Raw genomic sequence first — 21775 nt, 5'->3', positions numbered from 1 at the left:
CTGAAGAATAAATGGGCTTCATGTCCTATCATAATGATCACTAATATTGACAGACTCAAGAAAAGAGGTCATTGACTTTGCAAGAATATTGTTTTTTTACAGCAGGATTTTTTTGCATAATTACAAAATTTTAGACATTAAAACTTGGTATGTGGTTTACTTAAAATAAAAATGAGGCCTTACAAGTCATCACAGCAAAGCTTTATAAGAACCTTTTTAAGGCTCATCCTTCGAAGGTGGGAAAATTGTTTTGAACGGACAATTGACCTGTGCAAGTTATGAAATAAACATTTCTTCAACCTTATTTTAGGCTGTTCAGTTTCACTATTCATTTTGACTGTGTGTCTGTAAGATCTGTATAAGAATGAGTTTGCTTTGAGAAAGAAGAAATGTGGAACTTCTGAAATTATTTAGCACAGTTTGCTTAAGTAGTTTTTAAAATCTGACCTAAGGTGAAACTTGAGGAGTTGTTGATAATGCAGTTCCACAGATGACAAAACCCTTGTTTTATAACTTGCTGAGACATAGGTAAACAGTTGTAGCTGCCCCTTGTCCATGTCCCAGTTGTTTTTAACTCTTCAATTTCACAGTTAGAAGGCATAAAAATACTCCTTTAGCAAGTATCATGTATTAATGTTACTCTTGAATAACCTGAATGAAATTATGCATTATTTGAAGATGACTGAGATGCATTATCAGTAAGTTGAAGATCTGTATCTACACCATGCTCAGCAACCTTTCATTATAAAAGACATTAGTAAAATGGTTTTTGTGTTTACTAAAAATGGTGCCCCAGGATACAGAGTTATAAGAGTATTAGTTAGCTTTTACTGCTGACTTACATTGTTCATAGTCATGGATTTATATTGTTGTTTCATGGTAAGTATGACTAATGAAGTCTGTCTGTGATAACTGTTTGAGAACTGAGATAACTCTTTTTTTTGTACATCATGTCACTTACTGTGCAATGGTAATCAGCACAGTATGAGTTCCTGCTATTTTTTTGATGTTTGTTAATTTCTTTTTCTCATTTTATTGTAGATATCCTCAGGTGAATACATTCAAATGTCAGGTCGCGCAGGACGCCGAGGTATGGATGACAGAGGAATAGTAATTCTTATGGTGGATGAAAAAATGAGTCCAACCATTGGCAAGCAGCTTTTGAAGGTAGGAGAGACATTGTTTTGTTTCTGTTTTCCCAGAAGATTATGCTCACTTGAGTAATGATATGTGGAAAAATTATTCACCTGAGGCAAGAAGATCATGCAGGTAGAAGATGACAACTCCTAAAAGTAGCTTTTAGTGAATTCTCATAGGAGTTAGTATTGTGAAACAAAGTCAGAAGACTAATATTATCCTTATTTCTATGAAGGTAGTATCATCCTCCTTTGTATAAAAGGGCTATCAGGCAGGACAAGTAGAACTCTGTGCTGTTTTCCTGGTGATAGGACTACTACTGAAGTAGTCTGTTTCTTGCTGACTGCCATCAGTTTAAGGGTTATGATGAACTAAGAAAAGATTTTAGCTTTCACGGGAGTTACTAAATTATTTGGTTCTGTGATGAAATAAAACTTTGTTAATGGACTGTCATTGTGATAGATGAAATGGACCAGGTCATGCAAAAATGAGGTACATAGAATAAAGAAGAGTTAAGTAGCTGTCAGTGTGCAAAAATCAGCTTTGGAGAAGTTGACAGTTCTTGCAGGAAATATTGAAGTTTGGAAATTAAGAGGTTGAAAAAATTACTCATGGTTGAGATGGGCATTAAATTACAGGACTTCCCCAAACTCTCATGGGAGTTTGTTACAGATTACCACAATAATACCCTCTTGCTTTATAATTTGAATATGAAACATGGTACTCATTACGCTTCTGTTTAAATTCCATGGCAAAAATAACCACAAAGAAATATCTGTTGTGTGAGTTGCCTGTCTTAGGCTGCTTACATTAATTGTGCAGACATGCTAAAATTAAAAAACTTGGGGAGTTACACTGCACTCTATTTAGGAGCTTGTAGCCTTGGTGCAAGTAGCAGGCCATTTGTGTTAAAACAGCATTTGGAGTATTACTAGACTTAGTATAAATTGTGGGAATCATCTAAATCATCGTCAAGTTATGTTAACAAAAGGCATGGAGTTGTTGCCAAAAAGAAAGGAGATGCAAATGCTTTTTTTCAGGCAAATTAAGAACAAGGGGAAAAGTACCTACGTGGCTGCTGTTAATTATGCCGATGTGGATTCTTTGTTCTGTCAGTGCTACCTGTTAATCCATATTATAGTATATCTGAAAATACATACATTACATGTACCTTCTGTACATCAAGAAGGTGGTATTTACCTCCTTAAAGTCTGAATTTTCATGAATGCTGCATTATAGCTAACTACTCAGAACTCAGAAATCAGTAAAATAAATTTTAGAAATATTCATAGTATGGTAGGCTTAAATTTTTGTGTTAATTTCTTGTCGTGATTTAATTTGTGTTTTGTCAGTGGACTGTACCTACACTTATTTCTTCACGTGCACTCTTAATGCATGTGCACATCTCTGAGATGTATAAAGACTAAGTTTTTTAACTGTGTTTTTGTCAGTTTTTAAGGCTGTTGAAGTAAACGGACGTAATTTTGTGTCATACTTACTTTTAGCTGGAAAAGAAAGAGAATATACAAAATGAGAGAAGCAAAAGAGAATCTTTATAAATAATATTTATAAAAAGTCCCCAAAAAAGGTTAATTTATATTAAATAATTGATAATGGTTTAAGAAAAAAATGGTATTTCAAGTATTTATCTTCATACTTTAAGAGATTATAAGATCACCCATTCAGAAAGTGGGGTTTTTTTAAAGTTTGAAAATTCAGTAGTCTGAGAACTATAGAACTTGATTTGAGTGAGTTAAGATAGAGGAAGAAGGAGTAGATCGCTTACTTTATTTTTATACTATTTTTGCAGTTTTTGTCTAGATTTTAAGGAAATAGCAAACAATATTTCCTTCATTGAAACTACAAGACCTTTGATTTTTCCTCTTTTTGCATTATAAGGAAATAAATGGGAAAAATAATCACTTTTGCTATGTTAAATTTTGCTTCTTCCTCACTAATCTAAATAAACTAATGTATTTCGTTAATTTTTGACACTACTTCACTTGTAAGAAAGATTGACTTTTAGAATTTTCTGAAAAAGGTCAGAAGTGGCTACAATGAAGATATTGATGTTTCTGTAGCTTCTGTAACTATTTAGCCAATTGCTATATAGGCAGTAAAAGTAAGCTTATGTGAAATGAGCAGTATCGCACAAGAAAACCCTCTCTTATTTTCGTTCTTAAATACAAAGCATCTACAGGAAATTCCCTGTCAAACAGGCCAAGAAAATCTGTACAGGCTAAAGTTACATATTATACATTATATTTACATAATATGTACAATTCATAGTCATCATTAAGTATGACTCAGATTTTCCTTACTGATGGTATTTGTTGGTAGTAAGATCATGGTTATGGCTAGTGGTAGTATTCTGCTTTCAGGATAAGCTACAGATTTTAGGAAAAACTCCAGAAGAAATAAATTAGCCTTCTTGAGAGTGACAGAACATTTAGATAGAACATTTTTGTCATAGCTCTTCAACCCTAATGTGGGGGTGTCTGATCCAAACCATTTCCTGAACACTAGAGCAAAACATCTAGGAATCGTGTAGTCAGCTGCCTCCTGCTGTGGTGGGTGAAGTGAGAGCTTTGAGCGGCTTGGTACCAGCAGCATTGCTGCAGCTGTGCTCCTTGGCTGTGGCACTGTTCTTGCGACATTGTGTACAGTACTCCAGACTTAGATTCAGCATTCCATTCTTAGATGGAGTCCTTACCAAGGGAGTTCTGTAAATATTTCTTAAACTCAGTAATGTACATTTGTCTTCTGCAGTGTAAGTAGCTTTCTTTGTTTATCCTTAGCATGTAATTGACCACTGAGTAGTTAGTAAACTGGTGGCTTGCATGAATCTGTAAACTCAAACGCTTAGAGACTATTGGGGCAGCTTTCTGAAGATGGTAAATTGTAATTGTACATTTGCATGATACTAAGAAGTATTCAATTGGAATTTTTTTTTGTTTCCTTTCTTAAAATCTTCTTTTCCTTACTTAAAAGCTGCTTAGGTAGGAGGTTATTGTGTTAGCTTAGGCAAGAAGTTTTGATGCTAGATAGCCTTTGTAACCAGTGCAGCATCTCTCCCATTGGAACTTGGCCATGCTACAAGGATGCATTCCTACAAACAGAGTTGAGTTACTCAACATTGGTAATTTGTTATGTCTCTAAAAGACAAAAATCCTGATCATAATATTTTAACATAATCTCTAATCATGTTATCAGAATGGGTGATTGTACTCTGAAAATGTTGTACGTAAGTAGGGTTTTGAACTTTGAATCTGAGCTATCAGTGCATTGCATCCACTTACCTTATCACAGGAAGAGAAAGATGGACTGAAAAATTCAAAGAAAACATAGAATCATCAAGGTTGCAAGAGGCCTTTAAGATCACCACGTCCAACTGTCTGCCCAGCATTTGCCAGTGCAAGCCCTAAACCATATTACCCAGTGCCAAATCCATGTACCTCTAGAACACCTCCAGGGATGGTGATTCCACCACCTCCCTGGACAGCCTGTTCCAGTGCCTGACCACCTTAACAGTGAAAAAAATTGTTTCTAATATCTAATCTGAATGTCCCCTGTCTCAGTTTAAGACCATTTCCTTGGGTCTCCTCCCTGTAGGCACAGTAGAAGGTACTGGACCTCACCTCAGTAACAGCCTCCTTTCAGGCAGTTGTAGAGGGCAGTGAGGATTCCCCTGAGCCTCCACTTCTTGAAGATAAACACCCTAAACTCCCTCAGGTGTTTCCCATAAAACATGACCTCCGGATGCTGCATGAGCCTTGCTGTCCTTCTCTGGACATGGTGAAGCACTTTTAAATCCTTTTTGAGGTGAGGGGCTCAGAACTGAGCCCAAGACCCTGAGGTGTCACCTCATCAGTGCCAGTCCTTTCCCCAGCCCTGCTGGCTGCACTATTTGTAATACAGGAATGCATTTGTCTGCCAAGGTAAAAAATACTTTAATATGCTTTCTTGTCTTTTGTGTATGGAACATTAAGTGCCCCAATGCCAAGCTGTAGAAGACACTCCACTAGCTACATCTAGTTCCTTGGCAGGACCTTCATTTTATAGAGCTGGCTGTACTGGCCTTATTTGGCCTCTATGCTGCTGTATTAGAAGTCTCATTGCATTTTATTTTAATTCTTAAATAGTTTTATTGTACCAGACAAATGAGCTTGACAGCAGTTCAGACAGTTCAAAAGTTTTCTCTGCAAACATCAGCTTAGCATGCTATTTAATTGTGCTATGGTACTTTGGTTTGACTCAGAAGTTACTTCTAGGGGGGAAAAATACCTCAGGAGTTGAGAAATCTACCAAATCGTACATCAGGAGAGAAATACTTCACCTGGAAGTAGGCACTAATACTGGTTGAAAAAGACATTGCAAAATCTAAAGGAATAGATTGTTACTAGTGGCTTGAGGACAGTAAAATATTCTTCTAAAGTTGTGACATGCATGAGAATCACAATGAAACACGTATTTAGGATACTTTATAAAATGAATTTAGATAAAAATAATTTTAATGCGAAGTAATTGTTTTTACTGTAAACTGCCAACCTTTTCTTATCCTTATGAAGTATGCATTGCAGGAATTTTCCAGGCTTTGATTCAGGAAGGTATTTAAGTCTAACCTTAATTTTGAATTGCCTTAAAGTCAACAAGATGCTAGCATGAAATCACAGAGATCAGGGAGATGGATAATCCAACACCTTTGTGAACAGAGTCACAGTTTTGTATATAATTATGCAAGCCAGCAGATGGAAGAGAACAGCAAATAGCTGTTCTTGCTGATGTTTGCAATCAAAATGTAGGAAAATGAGGAGCATGCTGATGTTTGCAATCAAAATGTAGGAAAATGAGGAGCATCAAATGGTGTGTAAAATGGTTTGTCATTCTTGAACTTCACCTCAGGATTTTCAAGAGCCTGTAGGACTAAGCTAATAGGTTATATTTATTAATTGTGGTTGCTGCTTTAATACCACAAAATACTTCAAGTTTTATTAGTTCAGTCTGTGGAAAGCAGTTTTCCTCCAGATTTTTGGAAAATTTACTTTGGTAAACTCATCACTGCGAATGTGAATGCATTTTGCCTAAACTAGATTGTTTTCTTTGCCCTCATATTCTTAAAACAAAAAGGATAGGTTTGAGATGAACAGATGAGAAGGTACTTTTTAAAATTTCATTTGATATTAGCATTTTATAGAAGTTGGTAGTCTTTGCTAGGGTACACTTTTCCTTTAAGTTAAAACATGCTGCATATTTACTGAAGTTGTAAAGTGTCATAAAATAAATATGTCACTGTCCTGATAGCTATAGTGGCAAATATGTTGAGGATATCAGCTAGTTTGTTCTTGAAGATTGAGATACTATTTGCTTTTTCCAAAAACAAGGAGATGACCAAAACTTGGAGCTACCATCCTGTAGTAAAACGAATGATGGCTACAACAGTAGCCTACTCTTTGAGAGAGGGTAAATGACTAAAAATTTCCATCATTCAGAACTAACTTGAGAAGGTAGTATTTGGAGGTGGGAGAAACAGAGTTATATTGTTTTCCTTTTAAGTCTCCTGTTACAGCTGGAGCATTTGTTGAATGCCAGCCTGATGTATTTTTGCCAGCAAAGCCTGCAGGAACAGTATTTTGCCACCCATAGTGGCTTCTGTTTGTCCTGGTGTAACTGCTTTTGGGGCAAAGCAGTGAGCCAGATTGGTAATAAATTTGTGCTTAAAATAGCCATGTACCATTGTCTGTTAAACTCACAGTAGAGTTTTTTATTGATTTTACTGTTGTGCTAATGTACCTCCGGGTAAATCTGCATCGGTGTAACTGCATAGGGGTTTTTTGTACTTCTGAGAGAGACTGAATACTTGTGTGATTATTTTATTACTGATATATGGAAAAAAACATGTTGCTGTTTCACAAGAGGTGTTTCTGTGTCTTACAGGCATGTCAAGCAGTCACTTTCTATTTAATAAGTGTTTTAATAGAAATTTGTGATGGTGGCTATTACAGACACCTTAAGTCTACCTATTTTCCCCTTATGACAAAAAAAGGGAAAGATCTTTTAGTTATTACCAGTTTGTTCTGTTCTTTGCTTTTTCTGTGAAGTGTTTTTGTTACTTTTTTTTTGGAAACTCATTGATTCCATTTATTTCTGGAAACATTGATAAGCAAATGAAACTGTCACTGGACCAAAATGGTGTCAGTTATGTCCTATATTGTATCTTATTTCATCATTGTAAAAGATACTTTATTTTGCTTTGCAAATTAATTCATTTCAGACAGTATTTGCCATTTGATGTTCCCATGACAGGCTGGAGAACAAGAATGTTATGTGGAGAATTTGTTCCTCAGTCTTCATGGGAACAAATTTAAAAATGTAAATATTTTTCTCCTTCTGTAAGTGATAACAGAAGGAGTAACTCTTAACAAATGTATGTCTTGCTCAACACTACATGCCATTGCAGCAATGACAGCTCTCACATCACTAGTTAGACAGAGCTTCCAAGTCTTAACAGTAAAAAAGGAAAAAATACTGTTTGTATCAAATCCATACACTGATCTTCTTCTTCTTCATCCCAATCCTTATATCTTTCTTTATGTGGTCAAGAAATTATTATACCAGTATGGAATCCCCTGTTGGATTGTTTGGTTGCGTTAAGAAGAGGATTCACTCTGAAATTATTGATAGCTAAAACAGTGAACGCTGTATGGAAGCTATAGTTTTCACATTCTCATCCTTTTTTTAGCTTTTGGCTAAATTATTTTTTGTAGTGAATTGTTTATTATTATGTTCCTGATTTTTAACATTATCAACTTAACCCTGTCATTCTTTTGCATACATCTAATAAATCTCAGAAAACTTGAAAGGGTGCTTCTGTTAAGTTAGCTTAAAATTTTATGATAAGCGGTTGCATGTGCAAAGGGGAGCATTGATTTCTGAGAACTTTAGTTGATATATGGCAGACTGTTCTCATGTATCCAGGCAATTGTCATTCAGAGGGATGGAAGAAGCTTGCAAAGTTAATCTGCTTTCTAAAAACTGTTCAGAAAAATAATCTCATGCTGCAGTCTTGTTAAATTTTTGAGGTGAGGGGGACTGTCCTCTATGAAGGAATGAGAGGCAGGATTACTTGCAGAAAAGGAGTCTAGAGAACTGGAATGGTAATTCTTCAACAGCAGTAAGTCATGGAGGCAGTGTATATTTGAAAGTGATCTCTTGATGCCTGTTCAAGGTAGTCTTTCTCTTCAACTCTTTTTGCAGCTCTCATCAAGTCAGGCTTTTACTTGATCTTCTGCATTGAGTGGTTGATGGTTCTTCCTTTCTCTAATATGGAGCTTTGTCTATGGAGGCAAGGGTGAAGCTTCCTCAGAGACAGAGAGATGTTGAGGCAGATGATGGTGAAGAGAAGGTCGATGTATTTTGACAGGAGGCCCTTTGGTAGAGGATGAACTAAATGCTTCACAATATTTTTAAGTAAATAAAGTAATCAGTCTGGGAGCCAGTGGCAAAAGTGTTGAGCAGAAAAAGGGGTTTCAGGAGGAGATAACCATCATGGAGAAAATGTAAGTTAAAACTGATTCATGTCTTATTGGATCTTGGCAATAAGCAAAATACAGCATAGTTGAACACTTTATACTGTGAAGACTCGTTGAAAGTAAGTTAGGAAGGAAAAGCCTACCTTTTCCATTTTCCTGTCAGTAATAAATTTCATCTTCTCTCCCCTCCTGTTACTTGCTTCTCTGCACCTTATGTATCTGACAGATGATTTTAGGTAAGCACTGTCTCTTCAATAATCATTGCTGTCTTTAGTATTTGCCATAAAAGGCTGAATGGGCTACTCATGCCTTGAGTGTACTTAGTATAGAAGAACAGCTGTATTTTGGTAGGTTTTCTAACACAGCTGCAGAATTTGGATGTGGCTGCTGAGTAAATGAAGGAAGGGCTTCATTTGATTGCTCCTGTCACTGGTAGCCTGGGGTAGTAGGTAAAGACTAATGCATGAGGCAGAACTTGCTGGCTGTGCTGAAGGTGTAATACAGTAGAGCTACAGTAGAACATATTTCATTTGAAGAAGTAGCAGTTTCAGTTTTCAGATAAAATAAGCTTCTCAGAACTCTTGATTTCAAATATATTACTTGGAGAACACTGAGAAGACAGGAGTTTCTGAAACTTGGAGAAAGATGTGTTTATGAGATGATGGAACAGGGAAAATTCACCATTTTTGCCGAAACAGGATTTGTGTTTTAACTGCTGTGTGTTAATAGAATGAATGATCATATTTTCAAATGGTAAAATGCTGATCATGTATTTAAAATTGCCACATCAGCAGCTGGCTCAGACATCACCTTTCAAGTAAGGCTTATGTAATCTCTGAAATAGCTGGCTTTTTTTTGTTTTTAAATCACTCCTTCATATTTGAACTCTGCTGATTTTAAGAAAAAGTGTTTAAAGTGAATCTGCAGAAATTGTTTGGTCTTGTTGTGTTCTGTGTATATATTGTAATTGTGTAAATTACAATATATTCCTTGTTTTCTCACGTAATGATCACATTTAGGTGGGGGCGTCACACAGTTCTAGTCTTTGAAATAGTTTGTGAGTCTTGCAAGCACAGGGTGAAGGTTTTCCCTCCCAAGATGTCAGGAATGAAAAGAGGATTTGTTTCATTGTGTGATCAGAGCAGTCACACAGGAGCATTTTGCCAGATCTCTAGTGTCTATAGCACGCTGGTGAGTGTATTCCAGCTTTTTTAGCTGATGCCTGAATATGGCAGTGGACATTGCAGTAGGAAAGAATCTGACCACTGTTAGCTGACACTGGCATAATTGCTGTGTCTTCTTCAGTAAATGCCATTCTTTAAATGGCATTTTTTGTTATAGAGAGGCAAGCTTTTTATGGAGTGATAATTTCTCTTTCCCAGAATAAGTAATATATTTAGAAAAATGGACAGGAGGTTGGTATATACATAATCCTTTCATCAGGTCTTAACAAAAAAGCTATGCTATGTGTTGGTTAGCATCAGCAACAGAAGTTCTGTCATCTTTATTTGATATATCAAACCAGAGGCATCTGTAGAAACTTGAGCACCTCAGCTCCACTGTTGATGTTGTAATTAGTGAGACATTTCAGTTTGTAAAAACCCATCTGTGGTGGTTTCAGAACTGACAGTATTATTTTAAATACACATTTCATGGTCTAGTTAAGAAGGTACTTCTGCTCTGAGATACAGAACACTTGAGGTATAAATGTAGATGTGAATTTATGATCCACTCAGAGATGTAATCTAGAATGATTGAATAAGTGGTCATGGGAAGCAAAACATTAGAACATGATTTATCCAAAACTTGTTTTACATGTATTCATGCTGTACTTTCGCAGTATAAACATATGCTGAAAGCTTTTCTGTAACAATTGTGTTCTTTTCTGAGGCAAAATAATGAGGCAGTGAGTAGGATTCTAGCATTTTTAAGGTAATCTCGTAGAGCTCTGTCTCACTTAAAGCAAAGGGGGTTTCGGTATTCCTAAATCTTTTACATGTGAAGGAGTTTTGGATTCAAACTGTCTCTTACTCTGATATCAGTGCATAAATGGATGTGGGATCTGAATTCCTGCCATTATCTTTAAAATTGAAAGAAAAATGTGTGCAATGTATTATTGTCATGTAAAGTCTAGTACACTTTGATCTGGAAGACCACTGGATTTGAATTTCAGCCTTTGCATATATAAACAAATCATCAGTTAATTTTTTTAATACCCAGTGATTTTTTAAATTCGGTATGACAAGGAAATATCTGCTCATAATGAAAAGCAAATAAATTGGTTGCAAGAAGATAAAAGGTTTAGGTAAAGCAATTTTTGAGCTTACTAAAGGCACAGAGTTGCATGTTTTCTAGTGTCAGCCTTTCTTAGCTTCCGAAATGTCTGATAGAATATGTGCAACTTTAAGAATCCTGTAGTTGCATGAAAAATATATCTTGAAACATCCTTATTTTCTTGTTAAATTTTAGTTGTTATTTAAAATGTTTAATCATAACTAAATTTACTCATAGGCCTTGTTGAAATGACAATTCTTGTTTAGTAAATCTCCTATATTTCATATATACATTATTTTAAGAGAATAGGAGGTACAAGACCATTGCAAACTGTTGCCCATTGTCTTTTATTATACTTTCAGATTAGATTTCACTTGCCATTTTATTCTTTGTCATTTGTTGTTTGTGGATAGCTTCAGACATCTAGTACAATTTTTATCAGACCTTGCTGTTTTTCTGTCTTTGCTTTTTTTACATTTCTTGTAAGTCCAGCCCTCTTTAAGTCTCTGGGAAATTTTGTTTTGCAGAACAATGAGATTGCACTTGTTTTCTGTTTAGGAATTCACAAGAGTTTAGTTTTTAAAAATCATTTAAACACTTAAAAACTTAATTATGTTACACTGTTGGAGGTGAGTGTATTGTCATAAGTGTTTCAGGAATCAGGGAGGTATGGTAATGCACGTACTTGTTAACACCTTCAGAGAGCTCTGAAATGTTTGTGAGATCTATCTTGGTTTTATAAAATCCTGTTTATGTTGCTGTTCTGCTATATTCTGTCCAGCTGTCTGTTGTTTCTGTTTTCCTCTGCTTTAGTTGCACACAAGCTTTAATTTTCTATTTCATAATTCCTGAATTTCCCTTTTATCCTTTCTGAAGGACTGTCTGATACCCATTCCTTTGGAACTAGCTTGGATGAAAGGTTATATGACTGGTTGGGCAGTTCTGTACTTCAGAAATGTTGGATCTCTCTCATCTGATTTCAGCAATTTGGTGTATCAAGGTGGCCTTCTGTGCTGACATTTAAGTGAGAGACAGTTTCTCAGGCTTGCCCTTTCTTGGAGAGGCTGTGTGTTCAGCTCTTCTAGATCTTCTTTGGACACTGTTCAAGTGTTTGTTTGTTCTTTGAATAACTGTTTTTTTTAGCCCATATTAATTAATTGTTTACTCTTTCGTAATAACAAGGTTGTCCTCTTGGATAGAACATAATAACAGCCAATGATGAATCAGAACCAAAGATGCATTCACTTAGTACACTAGTCTTTTTTGACAGAGGACAATAGTAGACATTCTTAAAAAATAAGAATGGATCAAGAAGATAATGGTTCCCTGTAATATTTTCCCACCATCTTTTATTCTTAGGTTGATCAAAATACCTGTACATACTGCATTGTCAAAAAAAAAAAAAATTTAACTTCCCAGAATCCCAGAATGGTGGGGGTTGTAAGGGACCTGTGGTGGTCATGTTTTCCAAAGCCGTGGCTCTGTCATCTAGAGCAGGGTGCCCAGGACCATGTCCAGAGGAGAGTTCACAACTTCTCTCAAGCTACCTGCAAGTTACATTAATTTTATAATGAGACATAATTCAAGTTAAAGAACTAACAGATTGTCTATTTTTGTACAAAATTCCCTAGATACCAATGTAATCAGTATATCTTAGGACTTACAAATAAGTGATTTTTTAGTGTTAAAATAATAGATTCCTTTAAATAGCTAAGTAACTATTACTTTCAAGTTAATATGATGGCATCCAAAGTGTAAACTACTGGAAATATCTAAATTTTTTACCTGTCCTTTTCATTCAAATATAATTTATTATATCCTAGCTGTGATATGTACCTATACAGAACAAATACTTTTACATGTTCAGCATAATAAAATTGTTTAGGATTTTATGCAATATGTAATCTAAATTTAAGACTAACTGTGCAATTGTGCAATTGTGAAAGCAGCTCCTCATATGAAATACTGCATTGTGATTTATCCAATGTGTTCTTATATGCCACAATTAATATTTTTTTTCAAATTAAAAATGTTCTTGTATCTTTTTCAGGGTTCAGCTGATCCCTTAAACAGTGCTTTCCACCTGACATACAACATGGTATTGAACTTACTTCGAGTGGAGGAAATTAACCCTGAATACATGTTAGAAAAATCATTTTATCAGTTCCAGCATTACAGAACTATTCCAGAAATAGTGGAAAGTAAGTATTGCTGCATATTCTAATGTGAGTAGGCGTAATACACAGTAAAGTTGGGTATATTTATTATGCTTTGTTATGCTCTTGAGAGTTTTTACCTGTGCAGTTTTGTCTTCCCTGCCAACAGTTGCCAGTGCACCATTTGTTGCCATGTTATAGTTTCAGTAATTTCCTCTTGTTCTTAGGACCTATACTGATATGTTCCATCAGTTTATGAAGAGAGCTTTCCTCTGTGAGTCAGACAAGAATGGTTGTCACATCACTAAATTATAGGGTGGGATGAAGGAGGAGCAATTTAAAACGTCCCATGGCTATTTCGAAATGCAGGGAAAAAAAATCTTATGGGAGAAAACCTTTTCATATCTCAGTACAAGATGTAAAAAGAACTTAAGTGCACTGCATTCAAGAGTAGTATAGGTGAGAAATACTTAATTATAATACAGAGAAAAATTCCGAGAGATCTGGGACTTTTAATTGCACTCCACTGAGTAAGTACATTTTGACCTATAATCCTTGAATAGTGAGTTTTCATGAGCCAAAGTCAATGTCTGGAAATTTCAACCAGTGTTTGAGAATGAGTCTTTCAAAACTTAGTCCAGGAGAATCTTAAGAACGTGAGAGGTAATTATGATTATTGAGCAGTTTATCTGTTCATTTCTTAATTGAATGTTAAGAGAGAAAGTGTGCATGTGCATGTAGCTTTGATAGCCATGCAGAGGGAGGGTTTCAGTTATCTTTCTGTTAGTTTGCAGGTGTAGTAGTAGTTAAATATAGTATTTATTTCCCTCTTCCAGTTGGCATGTCTGGATCTTTATTCTGTCATTCCAGCATTGATTTTAAATAGAAGAATGGAGCTGAAGAACATTTTTCATAGCTCTTGGACAGTTTCAGTTTAGGCACCATACTGGGCATTAGAATTTTGTAATCCCTTCAGCTGCAATTAAAAACACAAAGAAGAGAATTGGCGACTTAGGCTAAGGAAGAAAATATGCCATGAGTATGAATGGATGGCTTATTTCTTTTAAAAATTGGTAGGTGAAAATAAGGACCACTTCCCCGAGTTGTCTCTCAAGTCCCAGTGAAGTGGGACTTCCAGGCCACTTACGAGCCTTCAAAAACAGCATGTAGGAGGATGAGTTGGTAGAGAGGAAAAAGATTTTTTTATAGTCTGTTCTTAGTTTTTGTTTGCTGGTGATAATACCAGAATAAGAGAATGAATCATAATGTTTAGAATAAAAACTGATTTGCTTAAATAAGGCATAAAAATGTTGGAGGAAGAAAATACTGATTTTCAACTGATAAATCAGAGCCGAAAACAAGTTAGGAGGACCATCTTCTTCTAACAACTTTCCTCTTTTTGAAACATATCTTTTTAGAAGATATCTTTGAGCAATCTTATTTTTGTAGGAGGAGATAAAAAGCAGTAGTAGATCTTTCTACAAAATCATTGCAAGTTTTGATGGGGCTTCTGTGCAAACCTAGATCAGTTATTCCTGATAATGGGGTGCCAGCCTATTCCAGTTTCTCAAGCTTGTTTATTGTAAGGAAATAACACTGGTATTTAATTCAGTGGACAAATTTACAGATTTCTAGCTTTCCAGAGAATGGATTACCGTAAGTAAAAAATTAGTACTAGAAGTGGTCACAAAATATTAATCATGGAGATCTGAAAGTGAAACACTGATTCCTTAATCTGTGTGCAGCTATTAATTTTCATGACATTTTCCTTTTCATTGTAGGAGTCAATAATTTGGAAGCACAGTACAACAAAATTGTAATTCCCAATGAAGAAAATGTGGTGATATACTACAGAATCCGCCAGCAGCTTGCAAAACTGGGTAAAGATATTGAAGAGTATATTCACAAACCAAAGTACTGCTTGCCCTTTCTACAGCCAGGAAGACTAGTAAAGGTAATTTGATTTTTCTTTTGTTTTGTTTTTCATTTCTACCTATTTGTGAAATCTGCAAGGTTCATTTATGTCTGCTAGTTTACCTACATATGTCACACTAAGCACCAATTTTGACTTGAGTTTCTTTGCTAAGCATTCAATAATGCATTAAAATAAATACTGTTTTCATGATTATTAGTAGTCCACAACTGCTATTGTAAATACCAAAAATATAAAATGTTGTGCTTGCCAGGATGTTGTTATATATGTTACGTTATAACATCTTGTAATATTTCCAGGTGAAGAATGAAGGTGATGACTACGGATGGGGAGTGGTTGTTAATTTCTCTAAGAAATCAAATGTTAAGGTAAAATACACATTCTCTCCATTACCAAAATATATACCTGACTGTTTTTTCTGAAAATAAGATAAAACTCCTATTTATTTATACTTCTCAAAGGCAAAAATATTTCCTTTTACCCCAAATTTACAAAAAGCTCTGAACTTCCTGAAGTGAAAGTGTAAAGAAATGAAGCTGTAGAGGATGAAGGAAACTCCAAGTCTGGTGTTCAGTTTTTAACTTTTAATATATTTGTGGAAGAAATGCTTGCTTGTACATACCACTGAAAACGTTTCAAACTAAGTTGTTTCCAAAATGTTGCCAGTGCTAATTTAAGCTGTTCATGAGAAAGATACTTTAATGTTTTCTCTCAGAAAATCTACAGAAGCCCTAAGAGAAGGCTGAGAACAGTGGGAGACTGACATTTAGCTCTATGAAGAAGGTTATCTTAAACTGGCAAACTTTGCTTTGAGTCCTAATTAGGACATGAAACAGGGAATAGCTTGTCCTCTGAGACGTTGCCATAAACTTGGAAAACTAAAATACAAAGAGAGCAAAACAGTAGAAATGGATCTGAGGACATTTGGAAGAAAAGACAGGGCAGTGATGCAATAGAAGCCAGACTTCCAGAAATGCATTTTCATAGTTGGTCTCTGTGTAACCCTTAGATGATATGTTGGTCTCCCTTTCAAAAATGTTTTGACCAGCTACTTAGCTCTGTAAATGAAAACCTAAGTTACAACCATATTCTTCTGTGATAGCATTTTGGCTGTAATTTTAGCAGAGCATTGGCTTTATTTGCTAGATCTAAATGCAAAGTTGTATCTGTTAAATTCTGGTGGTGCCTGTTCATTGTGGCACCTTTTGGTGCTTTTCTAACATATATTCACTAAAGAGGAAATGAGAAAAATGTGTTCATACAGAACTTATTAGAAGAGATTCTGTTTTGTTTTCCATCTTCCTTTTGAAAATCATATTTCTTTCTTTTTTCAAGTTGAAAAACTGGGCTGTTACTGCTGCTGCTTAAATCTTTGGTTGTAGATTGCTTTTCACAGAGAGACACACAGCAATAAACCAGATTGTCCCCTAGTCCCAGCTTTCTCTGTGAAATTGCCAGCTTCTGTGTCACTTGGAGGCATTTCTTCTATCTGTGTCATATTTTATTCACATATATATTTGCCTTCCCTATCTGGCCTGTGTCACTGTTATATAAACCTTTGGGCTTGAATATTAGCTTTGAAATTATGGACTGTTTTGCAAGAGATGGATGTGACTCCAGCAGCTCTTTTTTCATTAAGTGGTTCTAGCAGCTGGATTGAATTTTTCCTTCTGAGTGTGTGGATGGAAAGAATGACAGTAGGTGCTGGGAATTAAGGAACAAACTTAAAGCTGTGTAACTTCTAAAGTCGGTATGAAAGACTAGTTTCTGTGAGCAGAGGCAAAACAAATTACTTAAAGAAGTTATTGTTTACCCGTTTTAGTGTCTGTTCAATGCATTTTTGTCCTGAGACACAGATGTCATTCCCCTTTACTAATTAAAGTATACCAGTATACTTATTTAGTACCAGAAAGATATTACTTATGCTGTATCTTTAGACCTTCATCTGCTTCTAAGAGCAGTTCTTTGGGTTTACTTTTAGGAATTATGTTGAATTCAGACTGTATCACTAGTTCAGTTGCAAAATTTTCTTTGCTATATCATAGTTCCTAAATCCTTTTTTAAATGAGAAATCTGTACAATTAATAATGAATTTCAGGTTAAAGTATGTCTGTATTTCACATAATACTCCTTCTTCTTTGCACTGTGAAAGCAAATGCATGAGCTATGTCAATTATGTTTATTATTAATTATGTGTAGCTGCTTTTCCAATATGTTTAGACAAATCAGTGTTCCATGAAACTGTCAATACAAACAGCACTTTCCTGTCTACTGTTGTTCGGAATAGAATTTGTCTCAAGCAGAGATGCTTGCTATATATCCTGCATTATAGTAGGCAGCACAATAACTATGTCCTTTGGAATTTATAAAACCCCATAAAAGTTTTTGAGTGAGAAATTTTATTTTCACTGGATTGTGTCACCAGTGAGCTTATGCTACTGTTGTGCTCTTGATGGTATTATTTCATCGCTGATTGTAGACATGAAATTTTTGTCTCTTAACAATTATTGATAGCAAAATTTGAGATGCTGCAGTTCTATCTTCCCTGTTTAGATTATTATAATCCTTTTATATTTATAACGTTTACTACATAAACATCTCTTTTAGTGCTGTGTCATGGTCATTGAATTTTCCGTAACTTTGATATTACTTATCTGGGACTCTGAATTTGTTATTTGTTCTATCCTTCTTGGTTCTGGGGCACAATCATCCTTCCTATTTTGTTTTGTTTCCAAACACTTGAAGTAAGAGCTGTTTCAGGGCAAATCTAAAATCCTAAGAATTCGAATAATTCTTCCATACTCTGCTCAAAAGGGCTTAATTTTGTTCTATGAATTGATGCAGCATGAATTAAAGAATCATTTGAACTTGATATTACAGAGAAGTCTGTGGCTAACAATTGTTTTAAAGGTTCTAGTCTTCTCTTATTCTTGCATATAGAAACGTCCATTGCAATTCTAGGTTGTAGTGGTTTTTAGTACCTATACTGTTGTAAGAAACGCATGGAAGGAAACAGTACATGTTAAGAAAAGCAGTTGTAGATTGACTCACATCTAGTCAGCATTTTCTCAAGGATGTTGGTGTATATAAACTTAAGGAGAATAATATTAGCAGCAGATATTTATGATTTTTATACTCCTGCTTTACTAGTAAGTTTACAGTAGAATCACAGGTAAAAATATTTTTTCCTCTCTTTTTAGACAGTTTCTAGACATCTCTAATTCTAGTATTTTCTGTAGCACATTTGTGCAGCTATGAGTGAGCTTCATTCAAGTCAGCAGTACCTTTCCTGGCTTTGTCTGGATACTGATCTGGTAGATGTGGGTGTTTTAAAATTGTAATTTAGAGGGTGGCAGTGGTTTGGATCTCCTACATTGCTTTCTGCAAATGTAGGATATAACTCAGAGGAACAGTTTCTTCCTCAGCAAGTAATTGGCATTTCTTGAAGAAATAATTTAGCTTGTACAACAGGATAACTCTGTTTTTCTCCTTAGTTTATGATGGCACTTTCTTGTAGCACTTCTGAGAATATCTTAAAAATTCTGGCATGCAGTGAAATAAAATAGTATGTTGTGGATTTGTAATGAATAATATTGCCCAGTAAAAGTGAACTGAGTTAAGGTGGGATTTTGAAAATAATGTTTTTGAAAAGGCCTATAACTTACTTCTGTTTGAAGTCCTAAAAATACTTGCTCATAGTAGGAGTGTATTTGAGCAACCCTACTGCATGTTGATCCAAATAACTATTGCCAGTCTTTTTTAAAGCGGTGTGTAAAAAAGGTTATGGCCTTGTGAACAGTAGTCTTTAATCTCCACATCTACATGTTTGTGTTCTTTAAATGAATGTCGGATGTGATGGATACAGTTTGGGTTGTGTAAAGATGCACCCTGCAAGACGCTGCTTTCTGCTTGCCACAGACACAAGCTGTTATGTTTGAAAGATTTTTTTGCGGTCTTTGTTGTGCATGAGAACTTGAACCTGCAAACCTGCAAATGAAAGAGATGCCCCAAATTTTGGTGGTTTTTTTTTTCAAATGCAAAATTCAGTACTGCTAGCATGATGCAAATATGCATTACAGTTTTAAAGCATACTGACTTACTTCAAATGAGCTACATACAGAAGAAAATGCAGATGCAGCTGAAACTTCAATCAGACTTTAGGCTACTCTGGCAGTATGGAGGAGGGCAATTTTTTCAAGTATGTTTTTCTGTGGGGGGATCAGTTTACCAGAGTGTGGGTTTTGAGAATGTAGTACAACACTGAGCTGATACTCTGTAAGAGACATAGCTAATTTTGTACCTTTAATGTTGGAGAAATCATGTGTTTTTCATTCATTCCTGTTTGTATTTTAAAATAACTGCTACAGACCTGCTCTTTTTTTGTAACCTCAACAGCCAAATTCCGGTGAATTGGACCCATTGTATGTAGTCGAAGTGCTCCTGCGCTGCAGCAAAGACAGTTTGAAAAATTCTGCTACTGAGTCTGCAAAGCCAGCCAGACCTGATGAGAGAGGAGAGATGCAGGTTTGTTACATGTTTTTATTCTCAGTAGTTCCTTATAAACTTTCCCAAATCTTCATTTCCAAACCATTTGCACACTGGTAAAAGAGGGTCTGATGCATTTAAGGAAGAGAAAGGCATACAGATTCTAACTCTGCCTTCTTAATAAATTAAAGTAATCCATTTTTAGTAGTACCGTTTGACAGGTGCTTTTTTTTTAGCAATATCTTGTCTCTGGAATAGAATTCCTTTTTATTTATGAAAATTATTAAGACTGGAAAAGGTTTTCAAGATCATTTAGTCCAACCCTTGAATGTCATACGATGTGCCACATCCAGTTGTTCCTTGAACCCTTCCAGGGAAGGTGACTCCACCACCTCTCTGGACAGTTTCGCAAAACTCTCATTCTAAAAATAAATTGATTTTTTTTTTTTCAGTGAAAATATTTGCACTATTTAAAATTTTCAAATTGAAACCCTTGATATTTCAAATATCAAGACAAACAGTTACACTGCCTTGTAATTTGTCTGCAGGTTTGTTCTTAGAAACTCCATTTAAACCTTGTAGTTTAATGCAGTAGTGATTCTTCATGGTGTCATGATGGTTTTCGTACTTAGGAAGATGTATTTTCTGTCTTGATGTTCTCTGCTGGTAGCATTCTTAGTTAAGTATATGACAATAATTGGTCTGGTTTGGATCAGAAGAGGTATTCCAATAAGTAAGATGCAAGGTAATAGAAAAGCTGCTGTTTTGTTTTCAGTTGTAGTCTTTCTCCACATGTAACTGCATTCAGAATTTTCCCATTTGGACAATTACTTTTCTTCTTTGTGAATGCTTTAGGTTATTGGTCGCATTTTCCTGCTTTCTGATATTCCTTTACCCGCTACTGTGTTCTTGAGCACTAAGTCTTCCTTTTCCCTTGAAAAGGTTTTGCCCTGGACCAATAATAAGAGGTATGTGTTTTACTGATTTATGAGTTACTACACTCTCTTTGATAGGTTGTTCCTGTTTTGGTGCATCTTGTCTCAGCTATCAGCAGTATCCGCCTCTACATACCAAAAGACCTGAGGCCTGTTGATAACAGGCAAAGTGTGTTAAAATCTGTACTGGTAAGTTCCACTAGACTGTGTAAGTACTCTGCTCTGCTTAGTGAGGTACTCTTAAACCCAAGGCAACTTGTAATAAATTTGTGTAAAGTTTCTATCACACCCTTATTCTTTAAAGGCGTTGGCAGCCGCAATGTCAATTGTTTTTCCTTGTCAAGTAATTTTAAGCAGATTTTGAAAACTCCTGAAACATCACATAACTTTAACATTACAGCCTCCTGTGTCTCTATAGTTATGCCAGCTAATTTTACTGTTACTTATCTTCAAAAAATAAAAAAAACTTTTTCATCATTTTAGGAGGTACAGAGACGTTTTCCTGATGGAGTACCCTTACTAGATCCTATTGATGACATGGGCATCAAGGACCAAGGGTTGAAAAAAGTGATCCAAAAAATAGAGGCATTTGAGCATAGGATGTATTCACATCCTCTTCACAATGATCCAAACTTGGAAACCATATACAAACTTTGTGAAAAAAAAGCACAGGTAAAGATACAAACCAAATTACTTTGTGTTTAGTTACAGAGGGGGGAGGGAGGTTGTCTTTCTACTTCCTTTTATTTTTATTTGCAAAGCCCAAATCAACTCTTTTAAATTTACTGAATCTCACTAACAAAATGGCTGAGTTGGTAGTATGCCCTTCCTTGGTACAAATGTATGTCTGAAAAGAAAGCTTCAGAGGAAATTTTCAGGAATTAGAAGGTTACAGGGGTCTTTTTCACTGATTAGACGTAGCACAATGCTGTGTAGGAAAAGTCTTCATAGATAATTTTAATTGATATTTTTAATACATTTGTGCAAACCTAAGTTGAATTGATGGGGCTTATTAGCTTGAGTAGTGCACCAAAGAAATCATTGTGCTGCTGCTTCCTGAGCTGACTCTCAGCCTGGAAGCAATTACTTGTTTTGTATAGAGTTGTACTGTCTTAGGCTGAAATCAGTTATGCATAAAACCAGCTCTCATATTTTTCTGCTGCTTGAGAAAACAGGTTCTCCAGGAGCCACTTCACAGAAGTGAAGTGGTTCTGGAATGGGCAGCACAGAGTTGCCTGTGATAAGACCTGATTGACCGAGCAGCTTTTTGTGAAGGTGTCTGCTGTAAGGATGTAGATGGTGACTGTGATGAACTGCAAGCCACTG

The 21775-nt window shown here is 35.5% G+C and overlaps 1 protein-coding gene across 2 annotated transcripts in view; it reads left to right on the top strand.

Annotated features, from left to right (window-relative positions):
* MTREX (Mtr4 exosome RNA helicase) overlaps positions 1-21775 on the top strand; it is a 42000-nt gene that overhangs the window by 12642 nt on the left and 7583 nt on the right. For both annotated transcript variants that reach the window (XR_009115890.1, XM_058043423.1), the window contains exons 15-21: positions 1042-1167; positions 12991-13141; positions 14878-15050; positions 15329-15397; positions 19425-19553; positions 20528-20638; positions 20933-21121. Coding sequence is in view for 1 of the 2 variants with exons in the window: in XM_058043423.1 (XP_057899406.1) it covers positions 1042-1167; positions 12991-13141; positions 14878-15050; positions 15329-15397; positions 19425-19553; positions 20528-20638; positions 20933-21121 (948 nt within the window). In the remaining variant the exon portion in view is untranslated. The remainder of the gene's footprint in view (positions 1-1041; positions 1168-12990; positions 13142-14877; positions 15051-15328; positions 15398-19424; positions 19554-20527; positions 20639-20932; positions 21122-21775) is intronic.

The sequence above is a fragment of the Melospiza georgiana genome, chromosome Z (genome assembly GCF_028018845.1).
Source record: "Melospiza georgiana isolate bMelGeo1 chromosome Z, bMelGeo1.pri, whole genome shotgun sequence".
Lineage (NCBI taxonomy): Eukaryota > Metazoa > Chordata > Aves > Passeriformes > Passerellidae > Melospiza > Melospiza georgiana.
This window is presented reverse-complemented; position numbering and strand designations above follow the sequence as displayed.